Here is a 14,745-nt window from a genome sequence, read left to right on the forward strand (position 1 = left end):
GCTGGGGGTTATCCCCAGCCTTAATGAACCATTTTATCCTCCAGCTGGTGGTGGGAGGAACGGCATCCCAGGCTCTAGGAGAGCATCGACTTCACCGCATGGGGCGAGGCAGTATCTACCCCGTTAGGGTTTGATATTTTTGCCTGGCCCTAACTCCGTATAGGGTATCAAGCAATAGGTTGGCTGGGCACTCCTCCCACTTGACTAGCGCATGGACAATCCTCTGCACACATACCATCTCGAAATGTGGTTCACCTATTTCAGCTAGTAGACTCTTAATAGGACTACTGTAAAACGCTCCCGTGATTATGCGAATTCTGCTGTTATAGGCTGATTCCAGCATTTTAAAATATTTATCCGCTTCACTAGCGAGGATGATATCATACACCAGTCGTGGGATTGTCCAGCTTTTGAAAATATTCAAAAGGAAGCCCCGTGGGCTGCCTTGCTTTGATCGCTTTTAGAAGTTCAGGTGATCCGTGATCTTTTTCCGGACCAGTTTTGCATTGAGCTTGAAATTCAAGTTTCTGTCAATCATGACTCCGAGGAGTGTAGAACTGTATCTCTCGGGGATAGCTTTGCCATTTATAAAAAAGGGGGGCTCTTTGTGCACCCCTGGCCCGTCGTCTAATTGCTAAAATACTTGATTTCTAACTAGAAATCGTGAAACCAAGTTCGTCTGCCCACATCGATACACTCTTGACTGCGCTTCGCAATCGATTCCTGGATTTCTGCCATAAGCCTGATGATATTAGAAGTATGTCATCCGCATAGAGGATAACCTTCATTGATTGATTGATTCCTTGTTTTTAAGAGGCTTTAAACTTCGCAGTTCATTCGCCTCTAAAGACCTTCACTCCATCAGGGATGAAATCGAAAATTGAATTCATCGCTACCAGGAAAAGAGTAACCGATAGGATTGCAGCTTGGGGAACTCCGTTTTCGGCAATTTTCTCGCTGGAGAGGCAATCCCCAACTGCTACTCTGAAAGTTCTGTCTGTTAGAAAGCTGCTAGCTGCTGCCATCATTCTTCACCCAACTCGGTGGTTCAACTGGAACACGTAGTTCATCCAATATCTGACTTCTTACTTTTGTATTGATGTTCAGTTTTGACGTAGGACTACGTCTTTCATTTCTATACCGGGGTGTAAAATCAAAGTTTCGAAAACGAAAACGTTACGCCGGAGACCGAGATTTTGAGCGTTAATAGCTCCTAAACAACTGACCGAAATGGTATGATAAACACTTCATTCGAAAGATAAAATGTCTACGCGTTCTATACTTGATACTTTTTGATCCAAAAACTTGTTTCAATAGTCTTAAAATTGCTTTCAAAACAGGCTATTGAAATCACCAATCGGTATATAAGCGAGCGCCGCTCGGAAATCCACTCAGTTCTAATTGAACAGCGATTGGAGCATGTTGTCGCTGTTGTGGTGAAGATCTTCGTTTATCATGAAAGCGCGGATGAACGGTGCACCAAGAGCCTGTTTGTGCACCATAGGCCAGAAGGGAATCCATCAGGAGGAGAGTGATGTCACAAACGGTTCCCCGGGAAGACATCGCTACACACACATACACGCGCGGAATTCTTTCCGTTTGGATGCCATTAAGCATCGAGAAAGTTCAGGAAAGATCTAATCATTGCTGGAAAACAATCTGCCAGTTCCTCTGGGAATTTAAAAATACATTCATGTGAAAGAGTTTAATTGAATGTTTTCTATCCATGTAACACTGTGACCAAATATTTTTCAATCAAGTACTATTAACAGGTGGTTATCGAGTTAGTATTAACCACTGGTGGGCTTCCAGTATCGAGGAAAATGTGGAAATATCTAATCGTTGCTGGAAAGTAATCTGCCAGTTCCCCTTGGAATTGAAAATTACGTTCAAGCGAAAGAGTTTATTTTAATGTTTTCTATCCATAAAATATCCATATAATACATTTGGGTTTGTGATTTGTCAATCAAGTACAGTTAGCAGGTAAGCTTCTGAAGATTATTCTTCAGAACAAGGTTTTTCGTATCCTATATTGGATGCATAAAACCTTGTGCCTCCAACGTAACGCTCTCGTTTTCGAAGTTCTCCAAATATTCATTCATTCAGAATGAATTCAGATTCAACTTCATACAAATGATCTCTAAATCAACGATAGTCCTACGTCACCCTTGCGGTTATACCATAGATATAACCCACTTCCTGTTTTTTTTGTTTTGCACGGAAAATAATCGTAAGTATAGTTTCTGCGGCTTCTTGTAGATCGGAGAATTGCATTTTCCCTTAACACATTCAACGATGAACCACTTCCGCAAGCTGCAGCTTTTCGCAATTGTGGGGTTCAGAAGGAAAGTAAGCGATTTCTCTTCATCAACTTTTTTTTCAGTTGATTACTCAACTGCAAAAACGTTCCAATTTGAGTTTGCTATAGAGTCCGATAGATGACCTATCTTCCACATTGTCAAATACAGCTGGGAATGTGTTTGCAGTTAAGTGATGACCAAAAGAGAGAGAGTCAATGTAATGAAATCGATTATGTCGCTTACACCCCTTTCATTTTGAGCCCCTCAATTAGTTTCCACACTTTTCACGCTGCTGTTTAAAATCAGGACTTTCTCTATCACACAATTGGCTCACTTCATGTTTTTTTCTTTTATTATTTTTTTCTCTTTTTCTCAATAATAATTTACAAACATAAATTAAAAACATTCTTCATTCCTTCATTTTCTCTCTTCCGTGATTTATTTCTTTGTTTTTCCCTAAATATTGATGCAACTATTATTATTTTTATTCTATGGGTTTGCTTTGCTCATTATCAAAATTCCACAATAGCATGTGTTGTTGCCGGCTATCGCGAATGAACGAGTCAGTCAACCTTTCTTCCAATGTCTTAGCGGAAGAGCCATCACTCTATTGCTATTGTAGACTCGTTTTATTCCCATGCTTCCCCTAGTTGCAACCATGAAATGACTTGTTTCTGTGTTTTACTCTTTCCGTTACCTTCGTTTCTCATTCGTTCTTTTTTCTGATCATATCTTTTTAGATGCCGAGCAAACCAATCGCGAACTAGAATTCTCATGCCCACACTGAACACACTCGATTTGTTTATTAGTAGTAATAATATTAACATTCTCTTTTATTTCCTCACACTCACACGCACACGCCGCTAGTTGTATCTGCTTCTTTATTTACTTGCTCGAATAGATTAGCTTATTTAGCTCTTTTCATATTAATATTTATAAGTTAATCACATATGCCCATCAAAAGCGCATTTATTCCGCTTGCAACCCAGTTGTCCCTAGTATTCCACGTTAACCTGCTTTGAGAGGCCCCCTCGCGCGGCTGTCGAAATCTATTTTGTTAATTTTTTTTTCGTTTTTTTTTTACAGACTACTGTTTGAAGCATCACTCCACAACCACCGAATTCATCCGCCGTGAATTTTAGCCTTTTGCGTATTCTTACGATTTAGCGAAAGAAAAAGAGAAACAACAATGCGATACACTCACATGCGCGCACTAACTATTGCCCTCACGCACACATACACACACGGCTATCTCTCCATTCACGCCTTACGCACTTAATAATTATTTAACAAAAAAGATTTTCGCTCATTCACCTATTTCGTGCCTTTACATATAATCGTTATTTTATTTTTGTTGCTAAACTAGATTTTGTTTTTCCCTTCTGATTTTTGTTGTGTTTGTGTATATATCGATCCTACTCTTTGAAGTCGTTCTGTTTTTCTGTTTCAGTTTTTTCCCCTTTTTCCGACGTAGAAAAAATGAAACACAACAGACTTCCTCTCACAGAGCTAACTCGCTCCGCTCATTTAACCCGCTCGCTACTGCTCTCAGAAATTCATAACAAGAAAAAATATTGAATTTTTTTGCTTGATTCCTCTCTCTCCCTCTCTCGCTTTCTTTTACACACACACACACACACACACACCACCATCATCTCATACTTGTCATTGCACAGCAAAAATGGGACGACTAAACGGCCGGTGATGATGATTATATGCTTGTATGGATGTATGTATGTATGTGTGTATACACACAATCACAAACGAAGATGATGTGAATGAATGATGCGGATGTGTGTTACACGTTGACACACACATACGTTCTCGTAGGTATGAGTGAATCCTTTTTCTGTCGCAATTGTGTTTTTTTTGCTGACACTGACTCGTCGTGACTTCAATTAGTTGCTAATTATAAATTAATATTCTTTTATTCTCATTTTTTTTCGAAACTATCTAATGGATCGTCCTCGGTTGTGGTTGTTTCCTTGCATACCTGTCCTCTTTCCAATTTCTTATTTATTTCCCACTTAATTCACAGAAGCCTTCCTTCCTAGAGTTCGTCTGCTCATTAATATATTATATATATATAGTTGTATATATTTTTGTTGATGCTATTAGTCACTAAATATGTAAGCATTCTGTTTTCTTCCTCGTTCAATTAAATATATATTTTTTTCTTTCGTTATATATATTTCTTAAATACAGTCAGTAACTTTGATACAGTTTCGAAGCTGCAGCAGTTCTTGTTTTTCCTCCCCTAGAGCTTACTTTTTTTATCCAGATCACCTTGCTTCCCGAGGGGAGTTGGGGGAGTTTAAAAAAGCGGAATCCCATCGGACAGAGCGGGAAGGAAATATACCCTCCCTAAGCCCCTGGTTGATCAGCATTCTCGGGCGATCGCCCATCGATTAGATACTAAAAAATCACATTGGGTGTATCGGACACTTGCGCTTTTTTATTTTTTTCCGATAATACACGCACGCTTCTATGCGCCGAGGATCGCATCACAAACACACACGCACCCCACCTTACTCTAGCCAATGACTAAAAATAGCAATATCATGTTCTTACACAAAAGCTGATTCATTTTATTAACTGTTTTCCGCTCTGATCGATTTCCTAACATACCCTCGTTCGTAACACTCATTCACACCATACGAAACGGAATCTGTTATCTACCTCTCTCAACTATTTTTTGTTGTTGCTGAAACAATATACGATTTATAAAAAAAAGAAAACAAGCTAAAGAATCTTGAATAAAATAAACAGTATGTTAATGATGATAATGATAATAATAGTGGTAGTAGTTAAATGAAGCAGTCATCGTTTTGCATTGCCCTGCAAACGAATATATCTCAGCGAACACGCTCCGAGACACAGGATATATCTTTGCTATGGTTTTTGTTGCACAAAACAAAATTTGGGCTAATTTAATGCTAAAAAAACATGATGAACTTCGCATTTCCGGCGATCGACGACAGCCTGTGAGACTGGTGTTGCGATGCTAGTCTTCCTTGTAATCCAATCTCAAATACACAGGCTGCTGCTACTATCAGTCGTAATAGTGGACACTCAAAAACGACAAAAAACAATAACCTGTGTTGTGTAGATACATTTAACCTTGGTTGCGTGAGTGTTTGTGAGTGTAAGTGTGTTTTTCTATTTCTCTCTCGCTCTCCCTATTTATATATGATCTCTCATGTTATATTACACTATATTCTACTCCTCTTTCACACTCGTATTTTTTATGAACCTTTTATTCTTGTTGTTGTTAATGCTTGGCATTTTTTTCTCTCGCTCTCTCAATCTCTCTCTCTCTCTATTAACTTTGAAATTGTTAAGGTTTAATTTTCTCAGGCTTTTATCATTCCTGCAATGACATAGAATCTTGTTTCTGCTCGTTTTAGTCTTACACGTTGCCATCTCATCTCTACTGGACTTTCTTTGACAAGTAGCATCCTACTTTTCCCTCCTTTGTATTCTACACATATCAGCATATCGTTTCAAACCATATTTACCGGTTGTTATATGACTGTTTGCGTATGTGTGTTTTTCTGTTGGAGTAGTTTCGTTACTTGTTTTCCTCAATCATTTTTTTTTGTTTACACATCATCGGACCACACTTGAGATTTATTGTCCATCGTAGTATTTGGCGCTGCCGATACAGATGATATCCTCCCAGGCTGGAAGAAAAAATGAAACGACATTTGAACTACAGAATAACACTGTGAAAAAAACTATATTTTCAAAATACGAAATTTATCAAACAGAAAACCATGATTGTAATAAAATAAATGGCGTTATATGATGGTGTATAAATTTAATCGGTTCTTACTAGGTGACATTAGAAAAATAAGAACATTTCTCCGACTGTTTATAATTGCTTGGCTCATTATTGTTTGAGTCAGTCAAAGAAACGCACCAGCATACAGAAACTACGCTTCATTTTACAGCTTTTGTTAAAGGCGAAAACGCAAACCAGATGTATGGAAATTCAAATAGTGTTAATGGTTCAGATACTGTAACTCAAAAAACCCGACTGTTGGAAGCTCGACTCGCGCAGCATAGGAGTTAACACAACAAAAATCTATTGGACCGAATCTTCACCTACAAATCGTAAGACAATCGACGAAGTTCTGGAGCGAATGGTTTATCAGGAAGGTTTGGTTGTGTCTCGTGGGATTGACAGGAAAAAACATCTACTATGGGTGCTCATACACTGTTTGACCGAAGCCAAATATTTGACTCTTTTTGACAGATAAAATTTGGTCAACGTGTACTGATCAAATATATTCTACACAAAACACGACAAGCAAATATTCAATTATTGGATGCCTAAAATATTTTTTCAGTCTGTTCTTCGAACCTGTCGGTACATGGTTAGGTTACCTTGGATATTTCAGTTGATTTTTTTCCATGTTCGGTGTTTGATATTGTTTACTACTGTTTTAAATTGAAGAGTGGCAAACAAAATAGTGTTTGTACAAATATCAAATCAAACCTTATCTGTCAAAAAATATCAAATATTTGACCTCCGGGCAAACAGTGTACGGCCACCTTATGAGATGCTTCCCCTGTAGCCAGATTCATAATTCGGACTTATACTGTTAATAATTGAACCATTTCAAAAAAACTATTATCAGAAAGCAGCCAACTTTGGTTAATAGGGGAAGTGATAGTGACGAATTTCACGTCAACTCGTCCTAGAAGTTGTCAACACCATCTCAGTGAAACATTGTGGGTGTAATAACATTGGCCATTTAAGCAACTTTGTATACATGAAATCTTAAAACAAAATGTTGAAAAGGGCTTAATGTTTTTTGCTTACATTTTTACAAGAATTTCTAAAACCCACAAAATTTCGGTCAAACAATGAAATGAAAGTTTTCACAACTGATACATTTCGGTTACAGGCGGTTATATAGAAGGTCTGTTTAGAAGGTATTATTTACGTTTTTTTGTGGCACTATGTTGGACATCATATCACTTACTTCTGCTGACAAATTCGACCATTTTGAACGCTCGTTTTTTTGCAGCTGTTTTGCTATGTTTTGGGTCGTCTTCTATTTTTGCCTACTCCAAAAAATGATTATAGAATCGTATCAAATTTTGTGTGAAAAACAAAATGAATTCCGAACTCATATAAGCTTAACCAAGCAACAAACGCATACTCTCGGAAACAGTCGCCGACAAGCCGACTGGCAAGGGTAGAAAAGAAGAGCCTCCAGAAACGTCTGGTCTGCCTTTGCTGGGATATAGTCATTTTTTCCAGCATTTTTTTTTGCCTGAGACATCAACTGAAGAAATAATAAAACAAGTGAGCAATTTAACAAATAACAGTAATCGTTCGCTAACTGGTCCAATGACTCAATTCATTCTATGATAAATTGAGCAGTAGAACCAATACGACTTGATTGTGATAGTCTGCAAACGGACATTAATTCACCGAAAAAACTCCTGCTCCCGATGCTCCCGAATAATATAATGGAAAGTAATCACAATACCATAGCTATCCATTAAAAATAAAGCAACTTCATGATTTCATGTGTAAAGATAAAGCAACTTTCATAAATTTCATATTCAATGTTATCAATGACGATACACCCATGTTTTATTACACGGATTTTCCAATTAACGCGGTTTTTTTGAGTGGATTTTCCAGTTAACGCGGTTTTTTTACGCGGATTTTCCAATTAACGCGGTACCCGCGTAAAAAAAGACTAGTGCAATATCACATCTCCCCCTCAGCTCACATTTTTCTCTTATGTTCCCTCAGACCATATTACGGTAATTAGTGTTTGTAACGGAGCTTAGCGCTTATGAAGGAAATTAGTGCCGCAACTTATCACGATTCTTACGTGGATTTTAGGTGCTAGGTAACGGGTAGCTCAGCGGGCTGTACAACGGTGCGGGTGCGATTCGTGAATGGATTTCCCTGTCTACTTAGCTCTGGACTGTCCAACAGTGGTACTGCACGTGCATCGGCAGTAGAGTGTACTAATCACAAGGGAATCTTCTAGCAACAGCAGATGTCCTCATTCGTGAGGAAAACCGAACTGTAGCTACCAGTAACCAACGAAATTACAGGAAAAAAAACTACGGGTTTTCGGAAGCGAGTAGCACTCAACTTTTTACTTCCATTCTTCGTAAGGATAGTCCCATTTGATATCTATCATTAGGTGACATGGTTTTTTTATGCGGATTTTCCAATTAACGCGGTTTTTTTTACGAGGTACAGGTAAACTTCGATATAACGTACATTTCACTTCCAAAATTGTACGTTGTATCGAATTGTACGTTATATCGAAGCATAATCAAGTACTCACAAACGTAGTCTATGATACATTATTGTGTTGCTGTTTTAGTAAAGTTAATGAATAACTTCAATCAGAAGACGAAGCCAGCCTTTCTCATGATGTTTCCTTTCGTACTGTTGATTAAAGCTTGATTCATTTAGAATTCGGAATCACAAAACTAGCTGTATTTCGGGATTGATTGAAGGTACAAAACTTGTTTTAGCATCATAATACAGATAATTCATTGTTCTATCAGAAAAAAAATCCTTTTACACTTTGGAAATGTGTACGTTATATCGAGGTAAAATATACGTTCTATCGAGTGACGTTATATCGAGGGTACGTTATAACGAGGGTATGTTATATCGAAGTTTCCCTGTACGTATCCCCCGCATAAAAAAACTGGGTGTATTTTTTTTTGTTTACCGTTTCACTTATACTTCATCTACCATTCTATCCTGTTATGTTCTTTCTTTCTTTGTTTTTAAGAGGCTTTAAACTTTGCAGTTCATTCGCCTCTAATCCTGTTATGTGTCCCACTGATATTCATTAATCATTTTCAGTTAGACAGTTGAACTTCCTGCCAAAAGCTTATTGTCTTTCGTTGTTCGTTAAAAACCGTTCGAAGGATATGAGTACATACAACAAACCGCACTTTTCAGGACTACTATTTAGAGTTTCAAAAGAGTTAAATTAACAAATTTCTGAACAATGAAAATGATTACATTTGAAATAACCAAGTGTTCTAAGCAATCACAGCTCTACGTCAAACTTTCGTCAGCCTAGGGGCCTAGGCTCAGACCCTTCTACTTTTTTGGTAATATTTAAATTAACTGCCGGAAGCAAATGAATCGTAAGATTTAAAGGCTCCGTAAACAAACAAAGAAGAGCATGAGATGCAAACTTCAGACACGATTCATCAGTCATCCAGCTACTGACGATAGCAGCAGTGGCGAGGCTCGAAAATGACTTCTCTCGAGGCCGATAGTTACGACGGATCACTATGGTATGTATGCATGCATGTATGCATGTACGAAAAAGAAGCTGAAAGTATTGAGAACAAGAGCAGAGGCTCCAAAGTCCCTAATAAGGATGGTTGTAATAGCTGTTATCTATGGTTATTATGCAAAGAAAGAAATGGATAAACTCCTAATCACATCACTGAATCCTCATTCTTACATTCCCCTTACTCCTTGATAATCGCTAGGGAACCACGCTATAGAGGCGATTCTTCTGACCTTCGGGCGGCGAATATCATACTAACATTCCTTCCCTTCCCCTGGTGACTTTAAGGGCATCGTCGGCGTCGTTAGTGACTATTTAAAGTCCGAATCATTTAAATTTGCATAATGAGAATGATTTGCTACTCCCAATCGTTCAGTGTGTTCTTTGTGCAATTTCGCTGGTTCAGGTCAATCACGGAGAGCAACTACGAAGTGTACAGTATACCCACACTCAAGCTCTCGAGGCCGATAGTAAGGATTTTAGGTTTACTAGTTGGTAGACCAACCACGTATACTTTATAGCAAACCCTTGTTCTATTCCATAAACGCACAATTCATTACACAGAATGGCTGCACTGAGCTAGGTGAGCAATCGGCAACGCAGCAATATTTTCAAATCAACTCTCAGCTACCACATATGACGTTGGCTGATAGCTGTCTAAAGAGTCTCAAACAAAAAATGTCGCCGTCACTTAATTCAAAAATGACATGTTGAATCATTATCGCTACATTACTTGCTCCTTTTACAGCACAAATTGCTTATGTATTTTGATCAATCAGAAAGCGGGGTTTTCATTCAGATAATGCTTGACATTTTCCAACTGTTTCAAAAGAATGTTAAATTTTCTTAATTTAATAGATACATAGAAATATTTTCTATCGATTAATGCAAATATCTCTGCGATCTATCGACAAATGACGGTCCCCAAATCTAATAAAATAAATTAAATCTCTCCTCTCTAAATGCCCGTAGGACGAACTCTGCATTCGATTCGTGTATTACACGTATATCAGCGTCTTTCGGAAGGCAACTGAAATGCAAATGACTGAGAACAGATTATTCAATTCTATCGCATAAAATAACGCACGCTTGTTGGTAATGAGTGTCGTAATTCGGACATAACAATCATTCCGAGCAAACGTTTGTATCGGAGCTGTGTGTGTATATGTGTTTGATATCAGCATTGGAAATGATTATTGTCTACTCGCTAGCTGGATTAAGCCTGTGATTTCAAATAGCGGATGGTTTATTTGAACCAAATGAATTGTGAACGAATGCATTAGTGGCCCGTTATTGACACACACAAGCACACACACAAACCAGAACAAATGTAGGGGCAGATGAGAATGCTTCCAATTTTCATCGTTAACAGATCTGTCTTCAGTTCACTGTTTTATACTAAAATTCAAACAGACCAAAAAGTAGAACATTTTTTTCGATGCGGGTAATATGGACATATAGTTGAAGGAATATGGATAGGTTTGTAATATAGTGCGTAGAATTCCAACGCTCGTGAAAGGAATAAATTTTTTTCAACCAAGGTCTGAACTCATAGCGAATGTCCGTTAAATGATGAAAAAATCGAATTAATACACCTAGAAGTGATATTTTGCTTTTCAGCAGTATAAACGGACAGGCCCTCAACTATTTTGATTTTTGTTCCAGTCAGCTTCTAGACAGTCCAACATTGGCGATTTGATTTCCGTTTATAGACGCAGATTATTCCTTAGGAATAGAATAAACGGACTTTCCACAGTCCATCTCACTCCAACTGGCAACTGTCCGTTTCACCCCACCAATACAATTATTTTTATAATGTAAATTTTCCACTCAAAAATAAATTTACTTTTCCATACACAACCAATATCGCTTCTCTGTTAACTCACAAACAGAAATATAACCATCAGTGAATTTAAATTTGAAATTAAACCACCCAAAATGCTTAATATAGGAGCCGCAAAAATTACATCCACACACGGAATTATACTACACTAGCTGACCCGGCAAACTTCGTCCCGCCAAAATTTATTTTTCGTTATCACATCAATGTTTTCTTACTAAGCGCACGTTCATGGGTCCAATCGCAGAACTGTTATTTGATTGATCTTCTGATCAAACCTTTAAAATTATTTTTTACTATAAAATTTCAATACTTCTACCAAAACTCGACATTATAATATCAGACACAATTCTCGTGCAAGATTTTTCATCCACTTACAAATAACATGTTTCTCCGTTACATGGAATAAATGCTTGATACAGAAAATATGACAGAATGGAGACAGCCCTAAATCGGACAATTTTGGTTTCATTTGCTTGATTAATTGTAAAGTAATGCAGAAATTTGTGTGTTTCATTTGTATGGCAGCCCCCCTTTAGAGGGGAAAGGAGTCTCAAGCCATCATCAGAACAACCCCCCCCCCAACATACCAATTTTCATGTCGATTGGTTCAGCAGTTTCCAAGTCCATAAGAATCAGACAGACATAAACCCATTTTAATATATATTTTTTGGTTGTTGTTCCCCATTTTCACTACTCATTGTCATAAGGTGGTTTAAATATTATAAATATAGAATGTAGAAGGGGTTCTAATTAACAGAAATTTGAAATCATAATGTAACTATACAATTTAACCACCTGTCCATATTACCCTCACTGTCCGTCTTACCCGCGCCTCTCCTACTAGGATCTCTGCCAAATTTTCCTGGTTGCAATTGAGATCTTTCATTAAAGTCTAAATAAAAAAACGCTCTCCGGTCCGCACTTATATAATGTTTCGAATCCATTCGCTGAAAAATATCTAGAATTTTGAACACGTATTGGAAAATGTTAATTGAGGGACTCAGAATGCAAAGGGTGTAAGTGTCTTGATCGATTTCTCTTCATCAACTTTTTATTTTATTAATAACTCAAATGCAAAAACGTTCCAATTTAAGTTTGCTATACAATCCGATAGATGAGGTTCTGACCTATCTTCCACATTGTCAAATACAGCTGGGAATGTATTTGCAGCTAATTTATGACCAAAAGAGAGAGTAGATGTAGAGAAACCGATCAAATCACTTACACCCCTTTCATTCTAAGCCCCTCAATTGTTTTCCATAGTATTAAAGATATCTACGAAAGTTTTGTCGGAAACCGAAATATATTACAGATGTAAAAATTGAAATATCACATGCAGCGATAATAAGATATTATGCATAATAGAAAACAAAAATTATGGGTTATATGCATGATATACCCATAAGGTTGACGTAGGTCTACCGTTGGCTTAGTCCTCATTCGATTGTATTGATTAAATTACTGATTGAACAATTATTTTCCGAATTCAATTGATTTTATCAAAATTTAATTTGAAATAGAAATCGGTTTATTGAATCAAAATATCAACATATTCATTCTGTAGGTGAAGAGTTTAAACAAATACCATGTTAGGTCAATTCATGAATTGTGATAGATAACGTTCTTCGTTCCAAGTAAATCAGAATGCCGATTTTCCCAGGCTCCTTGGTTTGGAAGTCCGTGTTGGAGAAACCGTATTCCTCTGTTACTCTAGTTGCCTTCTTTTGGTCGGTACAATTTGAGGAGCATAAATCGAGCTAATCAAAACGTGAGATTTAGCGCGTTTGGAAAATACTTGACATTGAACAATTATTTCATTGTTTATTTCAAAGAAAAAAAAGATTGATTGTGATAGATGCGTAGAAATATTTCCTATCAATTTTGCCGTAATCTCGCAATGTGACGCAAGCGCCAGAAGGAAAAATTTTCATTACGAGACTTTTCGTAAAATTGCATGTATAATCAACATACGCGTACATTACGAAAATCTGATCTGTACAAATTGTGTACACTTGATGGAAAAACATTTCCATCGGCTTGATGGTCAGGTTAGTAATGTATATTTTCGAAATTTCATGAAAGTAGGGGAACAGGGTTGAGAACTTATAAGAACTAACGATGAGATTAGTAAAACTTAACAATTTATAATATCCCGATAATGTCACGCACGCTCGTGCGTGACATTACGACGTCAAAATGTTAAGATTGTCGAACGTAAAGTGCAAACACAGTAGATTATGTAATCTATGCTTCATTTACAGTGATAAATTGATGAAACTTCTTTGAGTGTCAACACGCAAATTTAATCGAGACGTCGTGTTACATCGGCGTAAATTTAAATCAAGTTAACGAGAATCCGGAAATTTCTATAACTCGTACTTGGATGGTTTCAATAAAGGAAAGCCCGCCGATAATTCACCAGTGGACTCATCAAATTGCCAACTTACCCATGCCAACAAAGTTCACGATTTTATCGTGATTGTGATTAGTCTGCAGCTGCTCGGGGGCAATAAACCGCAAATTGATTTCCTTCATCTTCTCCCTGATCGAAACTGGCTGCTGCTGCTGCTGCTGAGGTGTCGTCGTACTATTTTGCAGCTGCCTCTGTGGCTTCGGCTCCTGCTGAGGGGTTGCCATTGAGCTGGTGCTATCGCTGCTACTACAACTGCTTGTGACGACGGCGGTGACGGCCATATTGGTTTGGTTGGCGAGACTAGTATTATTAATATTGCTACCACTGACGACAACGGCAGAGGCGATATTGCTGATGTTCACGGGAAGGATCACAACTGGCGACGTCTGTTGGGCCACTACACCGGGAATGGCTGCTGCCGTGACCACAGGCACGACCGTTGCCACGAGGGGTATCGCCTGAACAGCCGGTGGCAGTGGCGGTGGTGGCACGGTAATGATTGCGGGTGGGGATGTCGCAGATACCATTGGGGGAGTGTTGGTAGCGCTGTCCTGTTTAATTGGAAGCGCTAGTGGAGGCAGTTGCTGCTGTTGTTGGTGATGACCAGTGGTCATGACCGGCGGTGGCGGTAAACTGTAGTGATTAGCCGAAGCGGCAGGAGCTGCGTTAGCTGCCGGGCGAGATTGGCGAGACTGATGCTGCTGCTGCTGTTGGTGCTGTTGTTGCTGTTGGGCTGCCAACACGTGTGGCGGCGGTAGCTGAGGCGGTGGCTGCGAGTACAGTGGGGCCGGTGGTAGCATCATCGAAGGTGGCGGCTGGTGGAATTTGTGCTCGATACTGTCCCGGTAGGTGTCTAAAATGGAAACAAATGAAATTAAAAATTGAAAC

The 14,745-nt window shown here is 38.4% G+C and overlaps 1 protein-coding gene across 2 annotated transcripts in view; it reads right to left on the reverse strand.

Annotated features, from left to right (window-relative positions):
* Window positions 1–3,926: 3,926 nt before the first annotated feature.
* LOC129775153 (uncharacterized protein DDB_G0283357) overlaps window positions 3,927–14,745 on the reverse strand; it is a 65,114-nt gene continuing 54,295 nt past the window's right edge. For both annotated transcript variants that reach the window (XM_055779506.1, XM_055779507.1), the window contains 2 exons: window positions 13,892–14,710; window positions 3,927–5,983 (listed from right to left, as the gene is read on the reverse strand). In XM_055779506.1, the coding sequence (XP_055635481.1) occupies window positions 5,931–5,983; window positions 13,892–14,710 (872 nt within the window). In that variant the 3' untranslated portion in view covers window positions 3,927–5,930. The remainder of the gene's footprint in view (window positions 5,984–13,891; window positions 14,711–14,745) is intronic.

Source organism: Toxorhynchites rutilus, chromosome 3 (assembly GCF_029784135.1).
Source record: "Toxorhynchites rutilus septentrionalis strain SRP chromosome 3, ASM2978413v1, whole genome shotgun sequence".
In the NCBI taxonomy this organism is placed as follows: Eukaryota; Metazoa; Arthropoda; class Insecta; order Diptera; family Culicidae; genus Toxorhynchites; species Toxorhynchites rutilus.